The 24,297-nt window shown below is 39.0% G+C and overlaps 2 protein-coding genes across 4 annotated transcripts in view; one reads left to right on the top strand and one right to left on the bottom strand.

Moving 5' to 3' along the window:
- The window catches only part of Ids (iduronate 2-sulfatase), a 70,953-nt gene extending 64,939 nt beyond the window's left edge, over nucleotides 1-6,014 (bottom strand). For all 3 annotated transcript variants that reach the window (XM_067136006.2, XM_067136005.2, XM_067136007.2), the window contains exons 1-2: nucleotides 5,767-6,014; nucleotides 5,455-5,632 (exon numbers count right to left, since the gene is read on the bottom strand). In XM_067136006.2, the coding sequence (XP_066992107.2) occupies nucleotides 5,455-5,632; nucleotides 5,767-5,964 (376 nt within the window). In that variant the 5' untranslated portion in view covers nucleotides 5,965-6,014. The remainder of the gene's footprint in view (nucleotides 1-5,454; nucleotides 5,633-5,766) is intronic.
- Nucleotides 6,015-6,040: 26 nt separating this feature from the next.
- LOC136857375 (breast carcinoma-amplified sequence 3 homolog) overlaps nucleotides 6,041-24,297 on the top strand; it is a 142,313-nt gene continuing 124,056 nt past the window's right edge. Inside the window, exons 1-2 of the mRNA XM_067136004.2 lie at nucleotides 6,041-6,357; nucleotides 6,705-6,834. Coding sequence (XP_066992105.2) covers nucleotides 6,712-6,834 — 123 coding nt within the window. The 5' untranslated portion in view covers nucleotides 6,041-6,357; nucleotides 6,705-6,711. The remainder of the gene's footprint in view (nucleotides 6,358-6,704; nucleotides 6,835-24,297) is intronic.

The following is a 24,297-nucleotide window of genomic DNA, read 5'->3' as shown; positions in this document are numbered from 1 at the left end:
AAGATGTTTTCTATGAAAAATGGAACATGTACTGACTAATTTAAAAATAAATTAATGTTATTTTAATTTAAGAAAAATCATAAGATTTTAAAGTGGTGGAAAGGTGGAACTTCTCAAACTTACAAGTTAGGTCAGGAATGGGATGAATTAAGCCCCTCCATCTAGCGGCAAGGATAGAAATTGTGCTGGCTGCCAAAGGCTGGCGCACTCCTCTGGGGCAATGATTAATGACTGAGAAATGAAATGAAATGATATTGGAGAGTGTTACTGTAATGAAAGATGGCAGGGAAAACCGGAGTACCCGGAGAAAATTCTGTCCCGCCTCCACTTTGTCCAGCACAAATCTTATGTGGGGTGACCGCGACTTGAACTACGGAACCTGGCGGTGAGATGCCGGCGTGCTGCCGCCTGAGCCACAGAGGCACCTGGAAAGATAAAGTTGGAATTCAAGAGGACAAATTGGGGCAAGTATTTATTTATTTATAAGAAGAGGAATTAGGGAATGGAATTATTTATTAAGGAAAACATAAATTTTGAAGTTCTTTGAAATCGTTTAAGAAAAGACTAGGTACACAACTGATAGGGAATCTGCCACCTGAGGGACAGCCCTAAATGCAGATCAATGATTGACTGGATAAGAAGAAAGCCCGATAAATGCAGGAAAAGGGATGAAACGTAAAATAAAGACTATGGATACATCAATACACCTTCATAACTTAAAATCTAAACTTGCTTGGTGGTGAACTAGTCCTGCAAGTGCTTTCTGAGAACCTTGAACTTCCTAAATAATAATCTTCCATTCTAAACATTTCACAGAGACAAAAACAAGTAGAAGTTCCCTGCGAGAGAGGGGTGTGGCCTACAGCTGAGTCTGCATTGCTTCGAATTACTCTCCCCAGGCTCTTCTCTTTCATCTTACCTATACAACATTCCCCAGTCAATACTACACTTTAGGTTTTCTCAGCCAATGCCTCACTAAATATGGCATAAAAGAAAATTCACAAACTTGTAGGCTCTGATCCAATTGCGTTTGTGTTGGTGATAATTGTTTTAAAAGGAGGTACAACTAGGCAACCATCCTCCATTAACACTAATCAGAGGGAAAATGGGAAGGTGCCTGACACTTCAAAAATTGAAGGCATCAGCCAAGGATACACAAGGGTCACTAAGGGCGTGAAAATAAAAGACTCCCTAGGCCTCACAAAACTAATACCACTGGGGTCGAAAAAACAGAGTTTACCAAGGGGGTGGGGTAGGAAAGACGAATCCGAGTGTGCAAAAAGTGCTGTGAATATGTAGATCTGCAAACAATTCGGACATGTACACTTTCACCTGGGCTGTACACATCTACTCGTCTGATATCTGAGTGAGCACTGAAATTGAAAATCAATACTGTAACGGCTTTTACCTTAACTACAATAGCTGTAAATGACCTGGCAGAACAACCATATACAGTCATAGAAAAGGGATAGACCATGCAGCAAGTGGCTGCACAATTTGGCTCGCGTAGCTGTCAGTTTGCATTCAGAAGATAGTGGGTTCGAACCCCACTGTCGGCAGCCCTGAAGATGGTTTTCCATTGGAAATGCATATTGCGTGGTTTCCCATTTTCATACCAGGCCAATGCTCGGCTGTACCCTAATTAAGGCCATGGCTGCTTCCACCCCACTGCTAGCCCTTTCCTATGTCATAGTCATAATAAAACCTATCGTGTCGATGGAATGTAAAGCAATTTGTAAAAGGAATTAATAAAGAAACAAGATGCATGCCTTTTGAGATAGTCAAGTCGAATGACTTACTATCCGTGTTACCTACACACTGTATTCTTGGTCATGATGGAACATATTTAACCGCCAGCAGGTAGGGGCATAGATGTTGATGGTGTTGGTTATTGTTTTAAGAGGAAGTCCAGGTGGACAACAATCCTCTATAAAAAATGAAGGTATCGACCAAAGAAAGACAAGGCCCACGAAGGGCGTAAAAATGAAAGACTCCCTAGGCCTCGTAACCTAGTACCATCGGGGTTGGAAAAGAACAAGAGTTGACCAAGAGAGGTTGGATGGGATAAATGAAAGTGAGGAGCCTGGCAAAAGTAAGTGTAAGCAATGACAGGACTCAGCTAAGGGCCCTGTGGTCGCCAACCCAAACTCCCAAGTTGAGAGTCCCTGGGGCCCCTTTTGTCACCTCTTATGACAGGCAGGGGATACTGTGGGTGTTATTCTACCACCCCCACACACAGGGGGTTGGGGGCATAGAATACATCAATAGGGTCTTCTACCTGTCATACGAGGGGACTAAGCAAGGAAATGCGCTGAAGTCTTCCAACTTAGGAGAGAGCATTGCCAACCACAGGGGTCACTGCTGAGTTGGACATTGTTCCCAACTGATCTCCCTTGAAGAACTCTTTGTTCTCTTCTGGCCCCAATGGTATGAGGTCTGCAAGGCCTAAATAGTCATTTCACTTTCTTTCACCAATACCTTCATTTCTGAACGGCCGGACTTGGTCCGTTTTTTCCTTCTGATTTAAGTTAAGACAGGAGGTACTTTCCATTAAAACAATGATCATCACTCCATAATTATTATCAGGATGCCACTCACATGTAACTAGTACAGAACTTAAGGTTTTTATAAAATTGATAAACTTAGTAAATTGATATAATCCAAATTGGATTAGTACAATTAGGACAATAGTTTCAAATTTACTGAAGTGTGGAGTTTGTTATTGGGATGAACCTTTACAAGATGTCTTTGGTATTTATTAACTATTAACATCACAATACGAATGCCCCCGCCTGTCCCTATTAACCATTACCTCGGGTTCCGAAAACAAACAAAATAGTACCAAGGTCCTCTTCCATTATTCCACGCACACAGTATTCAAGCGCAGCTAGCCTGCTTTAAGCACTCTTATTTGTTCAAAGTAAACATGCCGGCCCAAGTTGACACTCGACGAAAAGCACCATGGTAGGATTTCATCGGGGTCCACCTACAGTGCGCAGGAACTGCACGCGGATTAACCTCAGCGGCCGCACGCTTTTGACTCGCCACCACCATATTTATTAACCATTATTTCTGTCTTAGTACTGTATCTTGCAAATGGTTCTCTAACATTAATAATTTTCCAATCTTCTCTGTTTGATCAAGACTGATTATTAACCAGAGGGGGGAGAGATGTAAATATCATAGGCAAAAATTGTAATACTAATCAAACAACACTAAAATTTTAAAATTTCTCTTTACCATTGAGATATAATAAATTAGTGTTTCTAATCTTGTGGAAAATGTAAAATTAAGTTAGATTAGAGACATTACTAGATTTTGTCTGGGGAAGGAGTAGGCTACAAGGTGAAAATAATAAGTCCGAAACAAAAGTAATGGATTGCAGTCAAATGAAGTCTGGTGATGCAGGAAATATTAGATTAGGAAATTAAGTCTTAAAGGAAGTAGATGAATATTGTTACTTGGGTAGTAAAATAACTAACGATGGCAGAAGTAAGGACGACATAAAATACAGACTAGCTCAAGCAAGAAAGACCTTCCTTAAGAAAATATATTTGCTCACTTCAAACACTGATATAGGAATTAGAAAGATTTTTTGAAGACTTTTGTCTAGAGCACAGAATTGTATAAAGTGAACATCAATGATAACTAGTTCAGAAAGAAAGAGAATAGAAGAAGCTTTTGAAATTTGGTGTTACAGAAGAATGCTGAAGGTGAAATGGATAGATCGAATCACGAACGAAGAGATACTGAATCGAATTGGTGAGAGATCTATTTGATTAAATTTAATGAGAAGAAGAGATATAATGATAGAACACATCTTAAGACACCCAAGACTTGATCAGTTGGTTTTTGAGGGAAGTGTAGGCGGTAGGGGTAGACCAAGGTACGATCATGACAAGCAGATAAGAGCAGTTGCAGGATGTAGGATGTAGTAGTTATGTAAAAATGAAATGATATTCATACTTTACACCCAACATCATCAACCATTCACACTTCACACTGGACCAAACAAAACTCCCTGGTAAGTTCTTGAAATAGAAAACCAGCAGTGCATGTGTGTTTGCGCAGGACTATGCACGCCAGTTGTTGACTCTTTTAGCCAGGTGCATGGTCGATATTATTCAATCCACAAAATTAATGCAAAGTACACATTTACGCTTGAAAAGAATTTTTTTTCTCTTTTAGAGAGTGACTGAAAATGTCTCTTGCCATACCTGCTTTGTGTTCTTTTTTTTTTTTCTCTTTTCTTTTAAAATAGTTTCACTGTTGGTGATTCGTCAGTCGGATTGGAACATTAAGCCTTGAGCAGACCCTTCGGTTTTATTCGAAAAGAGAAGGCTAGAAGCCAACAATGGGTTTCATCCGCTCCCTACCTCATTATTATTATCAACATCCCATATCCAGACGCATCAAATATGAACACCTACACCAGGCGAGCCAAACATGTCCTCGGACACTCCTAGTACTTAAAAGCCATACGATACATAAATACATAAAATATACAAAAATAAATAAATAAATAAATAAATAAATAAATAAATAAATAAATAAATAAATAAATAAATAAATAAATAAATAGGGACCTAAATGAATAAATACATTTACAATCAGCTTTATGTCACACCAAAACATTTAGGTCTTATGACGACGGTGGGACAGGAAATGGCTAGGAGTGCAGCCCCAGCATTTTCCTGATGTGAAAATGGGAAGCCACGGTAAACCATCTTCAGGGCTGCCGACAGTGGAGTTCGAACCCACTATCTGAGCAGTTGTAAAGCAAGTGATTGAGAGAATCAGAAGCACACAAATGCCCTGAAGGAAAATGTTCTGATTCTGTGCATGTATGGTATTCAGCCCTAAGGCTCGTTGGGTCCTCAACAGCTCTGCCATCAGCTGTCATAGACGGCCTAGGCATCACTGAAGAGATGTACCAGGGAAATGAGGAGTGAGGTAGTTTCCCGTTGCTTTCCTCACCGAGCCAGAAGTTGCTATTACATATCAGTCTGCCAAGCCCACTGATATGCATGCACCAACCGACCCTATGAGCAACATTTTCACACCATTCATAGCAGGGACTGGCTGCATAAGGAATGGCACTACTACCATCGCTCATACCTCAGTCACTTGTATATTGTCAAAGCCAAGGATAAGACTGAGACAGATCGATGAAAGTAAGAAAATTGATCTAGCCCATACCAGAAGACATAGTGCACTGTAAACACTAGGTCCCGCCAGCAAAGGCACTCTGATTCTATGGATTTAGCTAATATAGAACCAACCAATCTACTGTAGGGCTATGCCCGCCAGTTGTTGGACCTTTCAGCCAGGTGCACGGTTGATATTATTTAATCCACAAAATTAATGCAAAGTACGGTACACATTTACCGGTACCCTTGAAAGGAGATTTTTTTTTTTTTTTTAGAGAGTGACTGAAAATGTCTCTCGCCATACCTGGGTGGAAAACTTTTCCAATGGACACAGTGTGATACCCATTTTCTTTGAAATATTGTGGTAGAGTTGTGAAGTTACCCGCGACATGTCGCCAATAGCTGTAGAAATCATATAAATGAAGAGTATCTGGGCGCCTGCCAGTTAAGAGAGAATTTCGACTGGGAGCACAAAGAGCTTGCTGTAAAAAAACAAATAACATGTTAAACAAGGTCAAGGTAGCTTCAAAACTCTGTTTATATTCAATGGTAATAAAAGTCATGATTTGTGCTATTATCTAACTGTAGCAGTAGCATAAGCAACCCTCGTGTATACCTGGACGAAGGCATTATTGAATTTTATACTCTTTAATGAGAAAGAATCAATGTAAGGAGTGAAAGCATTTTTATCTCCATAACAGCCCAGCGCAGGGCGTAAATCGTCTACAATTACGAACAGAACATTTGGTTTCAAAGCTTGTATGAAATATATTTGAACGAAAAGTACATAAACAGTAAATACGAAAATCGCCATTACTTCGTATTTTGTTTCATAATCCGGCCATACTGTCGATCAGCTACCAATGTTTATCAAAATCAGCTGATATCTGTCGCCCAAGTATGAGAAATTTCAAAGTCAGCTGTTGTGAATCAGAGAAATATTTTTCTTCTTAACTTTATTGTGCAATTCATACACACGGTTAAAAATTATTTCCCCGTGCACTGAAAATTACGTAATATTATTTTGTTATCTGAACAATAGGGTTTAATATGAACGAAACCCGAAACGAGGCTTGAAGTGAATGTTTTCTTTCTGTGGAGTTGACGTCATATTTCGCTTACAGCCTTTGCTTACAGCTGTCAGTACAATGACGCAGTGGGAATAAAGACGTTGTTTTGCATCATGATACGCGTTAAATTAGGGGTCGTAAGTATATTTTAGTTATTAATTTAGCTGTACAATAGTGTTTAACTACATGAGAGTGGTTTTCGCATCAACAATGCGTTTTTGAGTTGATGCTTATCGTATATTTTGTATATACTTAAATGTTCATCCATTTGACTCCTTGTATTCGTATTTCTATTTTTGTCATTTAAACGTCTCTTCTATGTTAACTTATTATCTTTATTCAGACATGATTTATCTGCTGCAAATATATTTATTTTTCGATCCAGATTGTAAAAATGTATATATTGGTATTTCTGTAGAACCTCTCAATACCATGTAACCCATTGTTCTGTTTCTTATACCTCTGCATATTCCCATCATTTCAGCCTGACAATGTCTGCTGAGTCTCCACATAAATCAAGCATTCGGGGAGGTCATGTTGTTGCTCCTCAGCCTGTTAGCGATCGCTCCATCATTGAAAGTGTGGCAGGTTTCATAAATGAGGTGGTCCCACAGGTAGGTGTTTTATTTCTTTGTCTTGCCCTTGATTGACAAGGTCCTTTTTAGCTAGGGACATAATGATGATTCTTTACAGTTAGTGGTGTATGTCTGGAAAAATCTTAATTTCACTTCAGTAGTTGCTGTGATATTATTTCTTTGTATCCTAATGTTAAGATTCAGAATCTGGATCTCTTCCCAGTGTTTCAATAAAGGCTATTCTAGTTCTGAAATTATGAAAATTGAGGACTGTTACAGTTTGTTATCTATTACAAGTTACTTTAATGTCTCTAAAGTTGAGGAAATAAGCTATTTAAATGTTGCTTGATTGTTACATTTCTAAAGGGTATTAATAATTTATTGTACCGTATTGTAATATATTTTATTTCATCCAACTGATCATACAGTCGTATGGACACGTCAATAATCATATTTATAGTGACTTATGATAAAATAGAATATACACACCCGAATAAATAAAATATATTCTGTACTTTGTGTGTGAGTGAGCCTATCGTGCCTTGGTAGAAGACATTGATATTGTTTTGGTGTTAAAATTGGGAAAAGTATCCTACAGTTTATAATGAGCAACTTTCCCAACATTTTCCCAATGAATTGTGAAAACCTTTTGACCACTAGTAGTATTAGAATTTGAATCTTGGACCAGTGGTATGTTTACCTTTGTATTTTGCACTCTTTTCATCAAAGCTATGACATTGAACTTGAGGATTGAATTATGGTGCTATGTGGTTACACTTTGGGATATTACTAATCAGGAGGTTAATGATAAATTTGGGCTCCTAGCTATATGGTTTTATTATTATTGGAAGTGCGCACAAATGTTTTAAATCCATGGTTTTGCATTTATATTGACAACTGTTTTGTGTTCTTTCATATTCTTAATTTCTTTGCCATCTTTCCTGGTATCATGCGAGTTGGCTGTGCAGTTAGTCGCGTAGCTATGTGCTTGCATTCGGAAAATAGTGGGTTCAAATCCCACCGTAGGCAGCCCCGAAAATGGTTTTCCGTGGTTCCTCATTTCCACACCAGGCAACCTTAATTAAGGCCCTGACCACTTTCTTCCCAATCCTAGCCCTTTCCCATCTGCCACCAAAAACTTTAATAGATTTGTGCGATGTTAAACCACAAAAAAAATCTTTCCTGTTCATGTTTTAACTTTCCAATATACCTCTCCATCTACGTCTAATCATCCCATTCAGCATTTTCTTCTTTTCCTTCACTGTCCTCCTCCATACCTGTCCAGTCTTTCATCCATTTCTTTCTCTCTTGTTCAACTGCCTTCTTATCTTCTTCACTTCCTACTTTCTTGTTTCATACTTTTCCCATGCATCCTCCATCTTTCATTTAAGCCATGTCCCAAAGGCCATATTATTCTTCCTTCCTGTATATTTTGTATATACAGACTTATTTCCTTCCATCTTTTCCTATGACTTCATACAGTACCGGTTCTGCTTTTGCTGCTTCTACCACTGAGGTTTCGAATGTGTTCCATTTTGAGTTCATCTGTGGGTATTTTGTTCTTTATCAATCAATCAATACTGATCTGCATTTAGGGCAGTCGCCCAGGTGGCAGATTCCCTATCTGTTGTTTTCCTAGCCTTTTCCTAAATGATTTCAAAGAAATTGGAAATTTATTGAATGTCTCCCTTGGTAAGTTATTCCAATCCCTAACTCCCCTTCCTATAAATGAATATTTGCCCCAGTTTGTCCTCTTGAATTCCAACTTTATCTTCATATTGTGATCTTTCCTACTTTTATAAACTCCACTCAAACTTATTTGTCTACTAATGTCATTCCACGCCATCTCTCCGCTGACAGCTCGGAACATACCACTTATAATACCAATATAAATGGTCCGTTATTGGACATTATAAATTTTCCAATGTCCAATAACGGACCATTTATATTGGTATTATAAATTTACTCATTCGGGACAAATATTTCAGATTCCCTATGGGAATCAACATCTATATCAACATACCACTTAGTCGAGCAGCTCTTCTTCTTTCTCTCAGTTCTTCCCAACCCAAACTTTGCAACATTTTTGTAACGCTACTCTTTTGTTGGAAATCACCCAGAACAAATTGAGCTGCTTTTCTTTGGATTTTTTCCAATTCTTGAATCGCGTAATCCTGGTGAGGGTCCCATACACTGGAACCATACTCTAGTTAGGGTCTTACCAGAGACTTATATGCCCTCTCCTTTACATCCTTACTACAACCCCTAAACACCCTCATAACCATGTGCAGAGATCTGTACCCTTTATTTACAATCCCATTTATGTGATTATCCTTTTGCATCCTTCCTTCAGCTTCCATACTTTTATTTTTCTCTCCTGATACTGTGATCTGAATTTTTCTTTTTATTTCCCAGGTTTTCACTACTAACAGTAGTGATCATTGTCTGTGATCTGTTATGGTATAACCTTAATATGCATCACAGAAACCGTATTTCACTATCAGAAAGTATGTAGGGTCTAATTGTTTTAGACTGGTTACAGCTGTACAAAGTTATCTTTTGGCTTTCTTTTTTCTTAAACTAGTTGTTCTCAGTCGTCAAATAATTCCTTGGTGGCATTAGGCATTTTTTTTTTCTTAAACCAGATGTTCCCAGTCTTCGATTTATACCTTGGTGGCCCTTCCATCGATCATTTGCATGTTTAGCAAAGAGAAAAGGCATAGAGAAATGATGTGAAATGATATCTGAAGTAGCTTAGAGGAGAGATCCTTCCTTGATGCTTGCCAGTCACCCACCAACCTGCCACTAAAAGTATTATTACTTATATCATGACGAATATAAGACCAAGTGTGAGGACTCGGCCATTATAGCATGGTAGTTTCTGGTCCCGTCACTGCAAGCACTGCAAGCAATTATATCCAACACGTGCTCCAGTAGCCGGGTATTGAAAATTGTGGGAGACATTACTGTGCAAGATATTTCAGTGAATGTGTTGAATTTTCTTTGCTTGCATTTCCTTAACTCAGTTCATTGTGTGTTGTGTACTTCAAGCATGTATCTTATGTGGCCTGATTACTGTAAGTTAATAGTTCAGCATGCCATAGGTTTTTTGTGCCTGGCTGTAAGTCAGGCTATGGTAGAGTAGTTAATAATATGCGATTTTTTTCACCACCGGAGGATATAAATCAATTTGAAAAATAGGCCAGAGCTATTCCACGGAAGTTAACGCGTAATAGCAGAATTTGTCATGTCATTTCTCTGATGATTTATCAGATAATTTTATAGTGAATGGTGAATGTACAATCTCAAACATCCACCAAATCTTCACGCAAGCTTTCAAAAGTCCAGTAACCAACAAACTGTGTTAGTAAATAGGGTATCACCTTTAAATAGTTCATGGGTGTTTGTTTTAATATGCTGGGAGTTGTGTATTATTTACCTGTATATTTACACTCCAGTAACCTGTGCTTTCCGCAACATGTGATTAAGACCGTAGCTCTTATTTCCATGTATCACTTATGGAGTAATAAGTTTCCCCTCTGGCATCATTCCTAAGACCAGCTGATGGATACTGTGGGGCTTGTCCACTCTAATGCTGCCTGGTAGGGCGCTTTTGAACTCGAGGAGTCCTCACACTTGTTCTTATAATCGTCATGCTTATATAGAAGAAGTAAATGGCCTTACATCAGAAGACATCGCAGATTTTTTTAACAAAATGTAAAAAATCGAGGACACAAAGCTGCGCTTCACACTTAAAAGGAAGTCGCAAAACTCATAACACTAACATTTTCAACACCAGAAAGGGCACAAAGATCAGAATATATTTACTTATTGTATGGCTTTTAGTGCCTGGATTGTCCAAGGACATGTTCTGCTCGCCTGGTGCAGGTCTTACTATTTGACATCCATGGGCGACCTCGTGTCTAGATATGGGATGATGATGATGATGCAGGGAGAGGGTGAAACCTGGTGCTGGCACTCCTGTCGGATAACACCAAGGGGTCTGCTCAAAGCTTTTATGTCCCCAACCTATGAATGAATCACCATCAAGTGTCATTGTGTGTTGTGTACTTCAAGAATGTATCTTATGTGGCTTGATTCATTTAATAGTTCAGCATGCCATACCGTTTTGTGCCTGGCTGTAAGTCAGGATATGGTAGAGTAGTTAAAAATATGTGATTTTTTTTCACCACCGAAGGATAGAAATCAATTTGAAAATAGGCCAGAGCTATTCCATGGAGGGGTACTGAGTTAATGCGTAATAGCAGAATTTGTCATGTTTGTTCTCTGATGATTTGATAGTAAAATCAGATGATTTTATAGTGAATGGTGAGTTTACAATCTCGAACATCCGCCAAATCTAAACGCAAGCTTTCGAAAGTCTAGTAACCTACAAACTGAGTTTATGATGATGTCATATGTCCTCACTTCATATGAACACTGCGGAGAAGTTTGACATTGAATCCATAATGAATACATACATACATAATGATTAGAAATTGTACCACCACCTTCCCTATCCTGCTGGCCAACATTCTGATGGTGAATTTTTTCGACCAATGAGATTCGAACCAGCTAACCACGGTGCCGGACCATATAGACTTGATGCCTTAATGATCGTGGCCACCAGGTGGAAAATATGAAAATGTCCTTTGAAGAGGCGTGGCTAAAAAAAACTCAAGCGTTTGCCACATAATACGATCGGTCATCTTTGGTACAGTATCGTTTTCTCACTATGTACACTTGTGAGTTCTCTCCTCGACATTTGAAGGTGATGTTGGATTCTATTAGTAATGCCCGTACCGAGTTAGTTGGCCATGCGGTTAGGAGCGTGCAGCTGTGAGCTCACATCCGGGAGATAGTGGGTTCAAACCCCACTGTCGGCAGCCCTGAAGATGGTTTTCCGTGGTTTCCCATTTTCACACCAGGCAAATGCTGGGGCTGAACCTTAATTAAAGCCACGGTCTCTTCCTTCCCATTCCTAGGCCTTTCCTGTCCCAACGTCGCTGTAAGACCTATCTGTGGCAGTGTGACGTAAAGCAACTAGCAACAAAAAAAAGTAATGCCCGTCGACACATAAGTGTGCCACTTACTACGGTATGGTAGACCGAGCACTAAAAATATCATTATTTAAGGAACTCTAAAGAAAGAACTGAATACTATATGTGCCATCGCTAAATATAATGGATATAATTCCTCATTCATAGAACGCATTATCAACCAATGTAAACATAGACCAAAGTCAACATAATCAAAGAAAGACCGAATCCCGCCCTATATGCCACCTTCAGTGAATACATATACAGTGTAACTAACATCTTTAAGAAACTTATCAAAATTTCATACAGAACCAACAATAGAAATATAGAAATAGTGCACAATTCCAAGTCAATAAACAAATCCGACATTTTTGCAAAGTCAGGTGTTCATTGTTTCAAATGCAATAACTGCTTTGCCTCATACATCGGACAGATCGGAAGAAGTTTCAAAGTTAGATCCCCAGAACACATCAATGCCATTAAGTATATTAGGTTTTCGGCAATAGGCCAACACATCCATGACTCAAAACTTAATTTCAGTATCATAGAACAAGACCTAGAAATTCTCAAGAGCATAAACAAAGGCCCTTTGCTCGACGCTACGGAAAATGGTTTTATTCATTTAGACCAATTTTTCAATCCCAATCTAAACCTCAATGAAATATCAGAAAAACCTGATATTCTTTTTGACTTCCTAATCAAAATCTTTAGAGGCATCAAATCCACGAAGAAGAAATTGATCTTTTACGCTCTACACAACACTCTCCTACATCGCACACCAACACCACTTCATCCCCCTGACCCGCCTTAAACTCTGCCTTCCCATCCCTTCCTCTTCCCTCCTTCCCCCCTCCTCTTTCTGCCCTTTCCACCTCCCCTCTACCACACACCCAACTCATTCATACCCATTCACCTTCAGTCGACACCTCTTCTCACAACACATAACAAGTACACTGAACAAGGTGAGTCCCGTATTCCATCACATATGGCCGTGAATTCACTTTACCCTATCTCGAGCAATCCACGTTATTAACTTAGGTAGTGAAGCCTAAAAAGAAAGAAAAACTATGTTGAGCTGAGACAACTTTAATTTAAAATTCAATCTTATTCAACCACCCAACTTAAGGCGTACCGGCCATAAATATTTGATGGCCATGCCAACCACACACAACACTGGACCTTGACTGATATATCTCCATTGATATTAACAGAAGAGTGGACATCAATTTTATCTCATCGTTTTGTTTTATTATATATATATATATATATATACACCAAGATTTTTACTCTCATTCATCCGACCAATTTTATTGTATAACACCAATGTACCATAGACATGATACTGTATAGGCTTGTGGGCTTATGCCATGTCAAGAAAATAAGGTGAAATTCTTTACGTTTCACAGAGAAGCCTTTCTCGTGGACAGTCAAGATTTCTTCTGATGACGCAGAGCACAGTTCTCTGCGAAACGTAAAGAATTTCACCTTAATTTCTTGACACGGTATAAGAAACCAGTACTAGAAACAATAAATAACATGTTGTAAACATCTTATACGTCATGGTAGGTATTGAATAGGTTGAACCTTTCCTCATTTCTAATTGTGAATCTCAGTTCAATACGGGAAAATGAAGTTCTTAACTTATAATAGTAGCTTCTGGTATTGGAAGGCCTCAATTCATCTTGTGAAGAGGTCGGTGATCACTAGGAGTCCTGTTTTACCCCGTGGTGTTCTAGGGTAAGGACCCATCAAGTCCAGGGCTATGACCTCCCAAGGGCATTTCGGCCTTCTTCCTCGCTGACTGGAATCTGCATTCCTGTTGCTCACCTTGGTGCAGGCACAGAGTAGTACCCCTTCCCATAGTCCAGGATGTCTTTCCGCATGTTGACCCAGAAGTATCTTCGTCGGATAGACTGATATGTCTCTTCGCCTCCTGGATGTCTGGCTTCATTGCTGTCGTGGAACTTCTCGAGGATGTCCGTTGTGTGATGTCTGGGGATCACCACTACTGCAGGCGTGCCGGAGGGGTGCGACCTGCACATCGAGTCCTCCGTCAACCCGGAAGTTCTTGTAGCACATCTAGAATTCCCTCGGGACGAGTCGACTATCGGTGTTCTGTCTCCTAATCCACTGCGTCATGGTCCTACAAGGTTTGTCTTGTTCTTGCCACTGTTTGATTACTCCCAGATCAAATTCCTTCTTGATGGTCATAACGACAGGTTCCTTAGGATCACTCTGGTGTTTTCGTGGGAACTCCCTCTCGGCAATGGTGCTCCTTGATTTACTAGTTTCATTTCCGTATTGATAGTTTACGTATGTTTAGATAAGAAAAGGTTCCACCTTATCAATACAGTTACAATAAAAACTGTATTGATAAGGTGGAACCTTTTCTTATCTACAGACATAATGGTGCTCCTAGCTTCAGTTTCCATCGCCAGGTGCCTAGATACGCTGTCTGCTCCTACGTTCATCGGTCCTGGGACGTGACACACATCAAAATCAAATTCTGTGATTAACAGAACCCATCGCATCAATTTAGATTTTGAACCAGAGACCATGTTTAACCATTTAGGAGAGGCATTACCGGTGTAGAGCTGGAACTTCCTTCCCTCCAGGTAGCCTCTGAATTTTCCCATGGCCCAGACCACGGCTAAGGCTTTCTTCACAATTAAGTATTTATTTATTTTCCACCTAGTCGATACAGTGATTGCTTAAGGCAATTTTAAAGGTCAAAAGTGGTACATGTTTCGTATATTATCAACATCTTCAGCCACATAACACTGTTTAGATGAAAAATATATAAAATTGACAAAGTAATGCTTTAGAGGAAGTGTCCTTAAAATTAACATAAGATTGACAAGATTAAAACAAACAAATAACTCAAGAGAAAATATATAAATTATTTCTACAATAGAAAGCAGTCGTCAAGGAAACACTTGTACAATATTCCATAGAGAAATTGTCCTAATAAATATTCTTTTCTTAATAATTCATGAAAAAAGATCAATTTATAAATTAAAAATTATACAATTTATAAGTAATTATCAAAATGAAGAAATCCTGATATCACAGTGCGGCTCTTATTATTAATGTAGATGAAAATATAACTAATTCCTAGTTGTCAAATCTTATTAAGCCTGCTTTCCTTTGGAACAGTAACTCCTGTCATTCTTTCACAGGAGTTACTGTTCCAAAGGAAAGCAGGCTTAATAAGATTTGACAACTAGGAATTAGTTATATTTTCATCTACATTAATAATAAGAGCCGCACTGTGATAACAGGATTTCTTCGTTTCGATAATTACTTATAAATTGTATAATTTTTAATTTATAAATTGATCTTTTTTTCATGAATTATTAAGAAAAGAATATTTATTAGGACAATTTCTCTATGGAATATTGTACAAGTGTTTCCTTGACGACTGCTTTCTATTGTAGAAATAATTTATATATTTTCTCTTGAGTTATTTGTTTGTTTTAATCTTGTCAATCTTATGTTAATTTTAAGGACACTTCCTCTAAAGCATTACTTTGTCAATTTTATATATTTTTCATCTAAACAGTGTTATGTGGCTGAAGATGTTGATAATATACGAAACATGTACCACTTTTGACCTTTAAAATTGCCTTAAGCAATCACTGTATCGACTAGGTGGAAAATAAATAAATACTTAATTGTGAATCTATTGAAGTGCGATACGGACCATGAAACTGATTTTATGTAAGGCTTTCTTCTCGGCAGTGCAGTAGCATTGTTTGATGGCAGATAGCTTCCTGCTGGCATACTACTCGATAATATCCCTTCCACCGTCACTCCTCTCCTCGAATAACACTGCTCCTAAGCTGGAGTCGCTGGCATCTGTCTGCAGGCACATCCTCCATTGAGGGTCGGGATGGGCTAGACCAGGAGCGTTGCATATCGCAGCCTTAATGTCTAGGAATGCTGCCATTTCCTTGTTGGTCCATTGGAACAGACGGTTTTTGTGGAGTAGATCAATGAGTGTTTTTGCCTTCTCTTCAAAGTGTGGCACGAAGCTGCTATACCATCCACACCACCCAAGGAACTGATGTACTTGTCGCTTGGTCCGTGGGCGTTCAGCTTCTTCGGTAGTCCAATTCTTCTCCGGTTGCCTTTCTAAGACTTCGGATATAAGGACATGGCCAAGATATTCTACGCGAGACTGGGTGAAGTGGCACTTCTTCAGTTGGCAAGTCAGTCCATGAATCTTCAGTCGTTCCAGTACTTTCCTCAGATGTACAAGTTGTCCTTGAAAATTCTTGCTGTGAATTAAAATGTTGTCGAGACACACTTGGCATAAATCTCAAACATGTCCTGATAATACCTTATCCATCACATGTATGAAGGTGGCAGGAGCATTCTTCAATCCAAAAGGCATTACTGCAAACTGGTACAATCCTCTCGGTGTCATGAAGGCGGTCAGTGGTCGACGTTACGGAAAACGGTTTTATTCATTTAGACCAATTTTTCAATCCCAATCTAAACCTCAGTGAAATATCAGAAAAACCTGATATTCTTTTCGACTTCCTAATCAAAGTCTTATTCTTCTCATTCTTCTTCTTCTTCGGTAGGACAATAGGTGAAGCCCAACAGGATGTAGATGGTTTGATGAGTCCTTGCCCTTCCATCTCTTGAATCTTCTGGATGGCGAAGTTGCGCTTCTCCGGGTTGATTGGATATGGACATTGCTTGATGGGTGAGGAAGCATTTCATTGAATGGTGTGCGTTACCGTGATAGTCCGTCCTGTTTTATTGGTGATGATTTCCGGAAAGTCCTTTAAGGTGTGTTTCAGCTCCTTTTCTTCACTCAGTCGAAGATGTGTTAACTAGATATATCCCAGGTCTATGTCGACTTCTGTATCCTTATGAGTCCGGAGATTTCGATCGTGCCAGGCGACCTTCAGACGTCTCTCTTTTCCCAAACAGATTTCATGAGATGCATAGTCTAGGATCACCTTGTATTCCACCAGAATGTCATGACCTAATACGATGTCAGCTATCAGGTTCTGAATCACTGCAATATCACGTACAATAGGCATGTTCATGCATTTAGCGTTTAGGTTAGTCTGTCCTTGAATGGAATAGGCTACCCTGTCCGCTGCTCCCACTACCTTTCCGAGATGGTGAGACTTCATAGGCAGTAGTAATCTGGCGACAGTCCCTTGACAGATGAATGGCTTGCTTGGCTGTCGAGTATGGCTGAAAAATTCTCGTTGCCTATCCTTAAGATGATAGTAGGGCGGGGTTGGCCTATTCTACTCACGATCTGACCAATCCCTCTCCTATTTGGCCAGGGTTGCTCGTCTGTCATGTCTTGAGGCACCTTCCTGTTCCCGGTCCCATCCGCTCTTAATCTGGAATGGGCCAGACCTAGTTTCTCTGATGTCAAGGCTGTGCGCTTGTTCTTCAGGTGTCCCGCTCTTCCAAACTGGTAGCACTTCTTAACTACGCTGGTATCTTCCGTAGTAGCTTTGCTCTTGTATTCCTCCTCCAGCTGGGCGATGATTCTGCGTAGATTATCAAAGGATCTGGGTTGTGATACTTTCAGTAGGGGTCGAATATTATAGTGGAGTAGCTCTGTGATGTCTGGTAAGATTTAATTTTCAGTTCCATCCAGGTGCAGACGCTTGAAGAGTTGGTACTTATGTAGGGTGAAGGCGCTTGCTCTCATGCCAGTGGGTTGTGCCTCAGACAGTAGCTTCTTTCTCACGGAGCTCTTCACCCCTTCGGAATTAAACCTAGCGAGGAATTCCCTCTTGAAGTCTGTCCAATCTAAATTTAGACCCTTCAAGTTATTCCACCAAATAGCGGCTTGCCCCTTTAATCACAGTGTGATGAGTTGCACGAAGATGTCCTCTGGTAGATTAGTCCTTCCTAACAAACTGACCAAGCCCTTGATGAAGCTAGTCTGGTTCTCTTCCAGTCGCACGTGGAATTCTGGAAGGCTCTCTATAATCACCTGAGGGTCTCTGTGTCCTGTATTCCTGGTTAGGTTTGAGAGGGTTAGAGGTGTGGCGGTACATCCTGTTTGAGTTAATCTATCTTCTACTGCGTGGAGGTTGCTTTTCCTTATATTCTGCGCATCTCCCTTGATGGCTGAAATCCGGTTTTCTAACCTTCCTTCAACAGCAGAATTACGGCTCCCGAAATTTCCCTCGATGACAGAGATACGGCTTTCCACCTGTTGCTGTATGCTGGAATCCTGGATTTCCACCTCCTTCCTGAGTTTCGAGATATCCCCTTCCAGCTGGCTTACCCTACTATCGATCTGTTCAACCTGTCCCAGTTTTGATCTGATGTCTGATATCTGCTGTGTTAATCAATTGGTGACGTTGCTAATTTGCAACAAAATTGTCATCTACGGTTGAAATTTTTGATTCTAGGCCCTGTTCAACTTTGTAAACCTGCATGTACACTTGTGATTTGTCTGGTTAAAATTGAGTTAGCTTGAGAAATTTTGTCATTTACTTTCGAAATTTGATCTGAAATCTGTCCTGTTAGGCTGGAATTTACATCTGAAATTTTGTCTGAAAGTTTGTCATTGAGTGCCTGCATCGTGGTCATTAGGTTAGAACATATTTCTTCTGTCTCCGAATCTTCATCGGCTTTGATGAAAAGCTTTTCGGGATCTTCTCCTTTTTCAGCAAGATCTTCCCGTTCATTGGGAGATTTCTCTTGGTGAGTTCGTCCTTGAGTTGTTTCACCGACATATTCTCTAGTATCACTTGCATTTTGATCTATTTGGTGTTACACTCATATTCACTCGTAGTTTCTTATGCCCTGCCCCACGGTTGCCAATGATGTATCCAAATAGACACACAAAATGCTGTCAGTTGGTACACTTATTTATTTCACCTGAACTTCATATAAAAATACACATAATCTAATCAACTGATGTCACAAACAAAATACATCAACAAACTGCCATCTTTGACAAATACCTACCACTAAGCACAAGCCACGTGGAGATTGAGACCTTAAAACACAGTTGAAACAGTTGACTGCTGACGGCATATCGGTTCAACTTAGCACGAGATCACAAGTACAATTCCTGTTAAACCATAACTCTTACCAAGCAATAACCCGTCTCTACCATCAAGACCACATCTTTTTATATGTGCCTAGCCAGGCTTATAGAAAGATACATTTTCTCGTAAATTCTAGAGTGCTTAAGGCCGAAGTATAATGTACATAATATTTTACAGAGTTCTCGTCTACCCAGTACCATTCTGAATGTTACAGTATGTTTCACAATTCTGTAGTGGATTGCAAATCATATATACAGGTAATAATTTACAATATATACAGGTTCTTACATTAACTAAACTCTAATAATAATAATAATAATAATAATAATAATAATAATAATAATAATAATAATAATAACCATAATAATCGTAAAATAATAATAATAATAATAATAATAATAATTCGAGCTTGATACTTGCATTATTTACCCATGAGTGAGAGACTATTGTTTCCAAATTATATCAGTTTATCACACTTGCGTCATAGTGTCTTGTTTTATTTTCATCGAAAGCTTCATCAATAGATTTTAATGTTTCCTTCTGATAATTTCTTTTAACTCTCCTGATTTCTTTAGCCGTTAATCATCTAGCATTGATTAGTTCTTCTCTAGAGCTTTCTGATTTTTGTTGTTGATCATTCAACCAGGCTTTATGACAGCGTAGTATTACTCTATCACACTCCTCATTCCACCAAACATATTTTTTATTTTATTTTTAATTTTGGCAACTTCCTTTGCTATGGCTTTTAGTTTGTTAATAATAGTGGTTCCCAAACTCACTTAAGTGTTCTGGATTTCTCAAAGTATGTTTGTTTATTAATGACTGAACTAGGATCGTACAATCTTTTCCTGTTAAGGTTATGCGGTTTATTTTTCGTTTTAGGAGTTAATTTAAATTTAATCTTTGAGATGTAATAGTCTGAATCAACATCGACACCACGCAGAACCTTAACATACAATCCGTTGCCACATGATCTATTTTGGATTCACCCAATTTAACATTTGGACTTTTCCAAGTCATCAATTTACGCGGTTTTCTTTTAAACCTCGTTGTTTCTAAAATGTATCTAAATTTCTAAAATTTTAGGTGGCAGGTAGGGACCCTTTTCGGAGGCAGCCCTACCCAGGGAGTGACGCCCCTGCCTGTGTGAGTCCCAGAGCACACTGACGGGGTGTGTTACATCTGGTAAGGGTCCCAGCTCAGGGTTACGAGTGAAGACCTCAACGACTTCTACAGCGGAGAAGGTGGACTTCGGTATGGTGGAGATGGCGGAAGAGACAGCCCTGTATTCAGGGATTAATATGAGTACAACCTGCTGCCTTATAGGTTGAGGTGACTGGACACCAAAGGCTAAGGGAGAAAACCCTGGAAGAAAATCTCTGTCTGTGTTAGGCTCAGCAGGTCAACAGAGGGATTACTGAAGAAGTTGCTTTCAAGAATAATATGAAGAAGTTGCTTTCAAGAATAATACGAGCCTCGGATGTAGGAATTCACGACGACGACATCAGTTTGGTGCGAATGACGGTTTACAGCCCGATGTTACACCAGCTACCCAAACCAAACGAAGACAAAGTATCAGAGTGGGAACATTAAATATCCTGACATTGACAAACAAAACTGAAGAGCTGGTCGACCTCATGGAAAGGAGGAAACTTCTGATCATGGGCCTGAGTGAAACAAAGTGGAAGAAAACTGGGAAAATGAATATCAGATTGGACTATAGTCTCTACTGGTCTGGAAATGAAGTAGAGTCTAAGAATGGAGTACGATTTTTAATACATAAAGACATAAATGCTTGTAGTGAAGTTGAGTTTGTTAGTGAAAGGATAATTAAGTTATCTGTGAACTTAGGAGGGAAAAAGTACAATGTGATCCAAGTCTATGCTCCACAGGTACGATGCTCAAAGGAGGAAAAGGCCAACTTCCTTAATAACTTGGAAGAACACACTCAGTATGACAATCTAATTGTAATGGGTGATTTTAATTCACAAGTTGGCTCACAACGAACAGGATATGAATGCATACTGGGCCCTCGTGGAATGGGAAACAGAAATGAAGAGGGAGAATATATACTAGATCTATGCATGAGAAACAACCTGATAGTGAGTAACACTTGGTTCAAAAAAAGAGACTCCTATAAAATCACAAGATATAGCTGGGATGATAAAATAGGTACAGTAATAGATTATATTCTGATAGATTAAAATGTATGGAAAAATGTCAATGATGTTAAGGTCATTCCAAGTGAAGACCTTGGTGGAGACAATAGACTGTTGGTTGCAGTTGTTGTAGAGAAAAGACCTCCCAAAGTGTGTAACAAAAGAGTCCCAAAAATAAAAACTTGGCGACTAACCGAGCCAAGTGTAAAGGAAGAATTCAGGGAAGATGTCTGCAAGTTGTTGCCAAGAGAAGAACTGAAATTGGTAGATGAAGAATGGGATACTCTAAAGAAGGTTGTGGTTGGTACAGCAGAAAATGTATGTGGACGACAGAATCAAATAAGAAAACCTAAAGAAACTGCATGGTGGAATGATATTAAAAAGGCTATCAATGACAGAAACCATGCAAGAAGATCCTTATATCAAGCAAGAATGTGGGGAGATCAACCTGAAATAGAGGAGAAGCTGTCACTTTACAGAAAGAAAAAATTACATGTCAAATAGTTGGTTGTAGCTGAAAAGCAGAAATGCAAGGACGATCTGGCTACCAAAATAACGCAGGATGGAAATAAAAAAAACTGTTATATAGTATTGTTAAGAATAGAAGAACTCAAAATGAATCTATCCAATCTGTAGAACTTCCTAATGGTGAGATGACTAGGGATAAGACCAAAATATTACAGGAGTTCCAAAGGCACTTTGAAACTTTGCTGAACTGTTATGAAACTGTCACTCCATTAGATGACGAAACGTATGATTTACCACTAGTCTGACAAGGTTGGAAGTAGAGACAGCAATATCTAAGCTGAAAAACAACACATCAACTGGATCACATGAATTAAGTGTTGATATGATCAAAGGAACACGTGAAGCAATCCTGACTTTACGTCTGATCTTAGAGGATCGAATCAAGAAGGACAAATGGAAGATAGGAAACTTAAAAGGGTCCACCTTTTCAAAACAAATAAATGTTATAGTTTATTTACAACATATATTTACACTTGGAACTAGTTTCGACGCTGTTTGGCGTCATCTTCAGCCAAAATGTGGGAAATAGGCTAGCATGTAGACATTTATATTACAAGGTGTTACATTAGTGTGATTAAATGAGAGAACATGAAGACACAAAGTACAATGTCTGAAATAATTTAAATCTCCAATGCCAATCATCTCGTACTTCTGCATGGTTTTGTTACAGTTTATATGTTTATATGTTTTATTGTTTAAGTGATCATGTTATCTCATGTTTATACAATTTTGACTCACCCTTCATGACCACTTTGAAACTGACATTGTACTTCGCGTCTTCATGTTCTCTCATTTAATCACACTAATGTAACATCTTGTAATATAAATGTCTACATGCTAGCCTATTTCCCACATTTTGGCTGAAGATGACGCCAAACAGCGTCGAAACTAGTTCCAAGTGTAAATATATGTTGTAAATAAACTATAACATTTATTTGTATTGAAAAGGTGGACCCTTTTAAGTTTCCTATCTTCCAATCTCAGTTCAATACGGACAAAAATGAAATTCTTTGATTTAAATAAATCAAGAAGGACAAGCCCACGTACATGGCATTCGTAGATCTAGAAAAGGCATTCGATAATGTTGATTGGACCAAGCTATATATGTTTCTGAAGACGATAGGGATCAGATACCGAGAACGAAGAATTATCTACAATCTGTATAAAAATCAGTCTGCAGTGATAAGAATCGAGGGCTTTGAAAAAGAAGCAGCAATCCAGAAAGGAGTGAGGCAAGGCTGCAGTTTGTCCCCTCTCCTTTTCAATGTTTACATAGAACAGGCAGTAAAGGAAATCAAAGAGAAATTTGGAAAGGGAATCACAGTCCAAGGAGAGGAAATCAAAACCTTGAGATTTGCCGATGATATTGTTATTTTATCTGAGACTGCAGAAGATCTCGAAGTTGCTGAATGGTATGGAGGAAGTCTTGGGTAAGGAGTACAAGATGAAAATAAGTCCAAAACAAAAGTAATGGAGTGCAGTCGAACGAAGGCAGGTGATGTAGGAAATATTAGATTAGGAAATGAAGTCTTAAAGGAAGTACATGAATATTGTTACTTGGGTAGTAAAATAACTAACGATGGCAGAAGTAAGGAGGACATAAAATGCAGACTAGCACAAGCAAGGAAGAGCTTTCTTAAGAAAAGAAATTTGCTCACTTCAAACATTGATATCGGAATTAGAAAGATGTTTTTGAAGACTTTCGTGTGGAGCGTGGCACTGTATGGAAATGAAACATGGACGATAACTAGCTCAGAAAGAAAGAGAATAGAAGCTTTTGAAATGTGGTGTTACAGAAGAATGCTGAAGGTGAGATGGATAGATAGAATCACGAATGAAGAGATACTGAATCGAATTGGTGAGAGGAGATCGATTTGGCTAAATTTGACGAGAAGAAGAGATAGAATGATAGGACACATCTTAAGACACCCAGGACTTGTTCAGTTGGTTTTTGAAGGAAGTGTAGGTGGTAAGAACGGTAGGGGTAGACCAAGGTATGAATATGACAAGCAGATTAGAGCAGATGTAGGATGCAATAGTTACGTAGAAATGAGAAGGTTAGCACGGGATAGGGTGGCATGGAGAGCTGCATCAAACCAGTCTATGGACTGATGACTCAAACAACATGATCAAAGCACTAGGAGAGGTAGGACAACATTGGATGTACAGGGTACTAAATAGAATCTGGAAAGAGAATGTAATACCCAATGACTGGAAGCAAGGAGTCATCATCCCATTGTTGAAAAACGGTGGTAGAAAGAAATGTACCAACTACAGAGGTATAACTCTGCTGTCACATGGCCTCAAAATCTACAAATCCATCCTTGAGAGCAGGATTAGTAAATATGTTGAACCTACACTTGAGGAGGAACAACATGGATTTAGACCTCATAGATCAACTATAGACCTCATTTTTGCCACCAGAATGCTCTATGAGAAGTATTGGGAGAAAGGTAAAACACTTATAACTGTTTTTCTGGACATCGAGAAAGCATATGACCACATACCATGCAGGCATATGGGAATGTTTGAGACATAAGAAAGTGCCCGATGACATCATAGCATGAGTATAACGATTATATGTTGAAACCAAGTGTTGTGTCCAGGTCTAAGATGGAAGTTCAGGTTGGTTGAAATGAAAAGTGGAGTCCAGCAAGGAAGTTGTCTTTCACCACTTCATAATGATAATGGATGAAGTTTTAAAAGCGGTTAAGAGAGAGGATCCAACAA

This window comes from Anabrus simplex, chromosome 1 (genome assembly GCF_040414725.1).
Source record: "Anabrus simplex isolate iqAnaSimp1 chromosome 1, ASM4041472v1, whole genome shotgun sequence".
NCBI classification, from domain to species: Eukaryota; Metazoa; Arthropoda; class Insecta; order Orthoptera; family Tettigoniidae; genus Anabrus; species Anabrus simplex.
The sequence above is the reverse complement of the archived record's forward strand: the minus strand, read 5'-3'. Positions and strand labels throughout refer to the sequence as shown.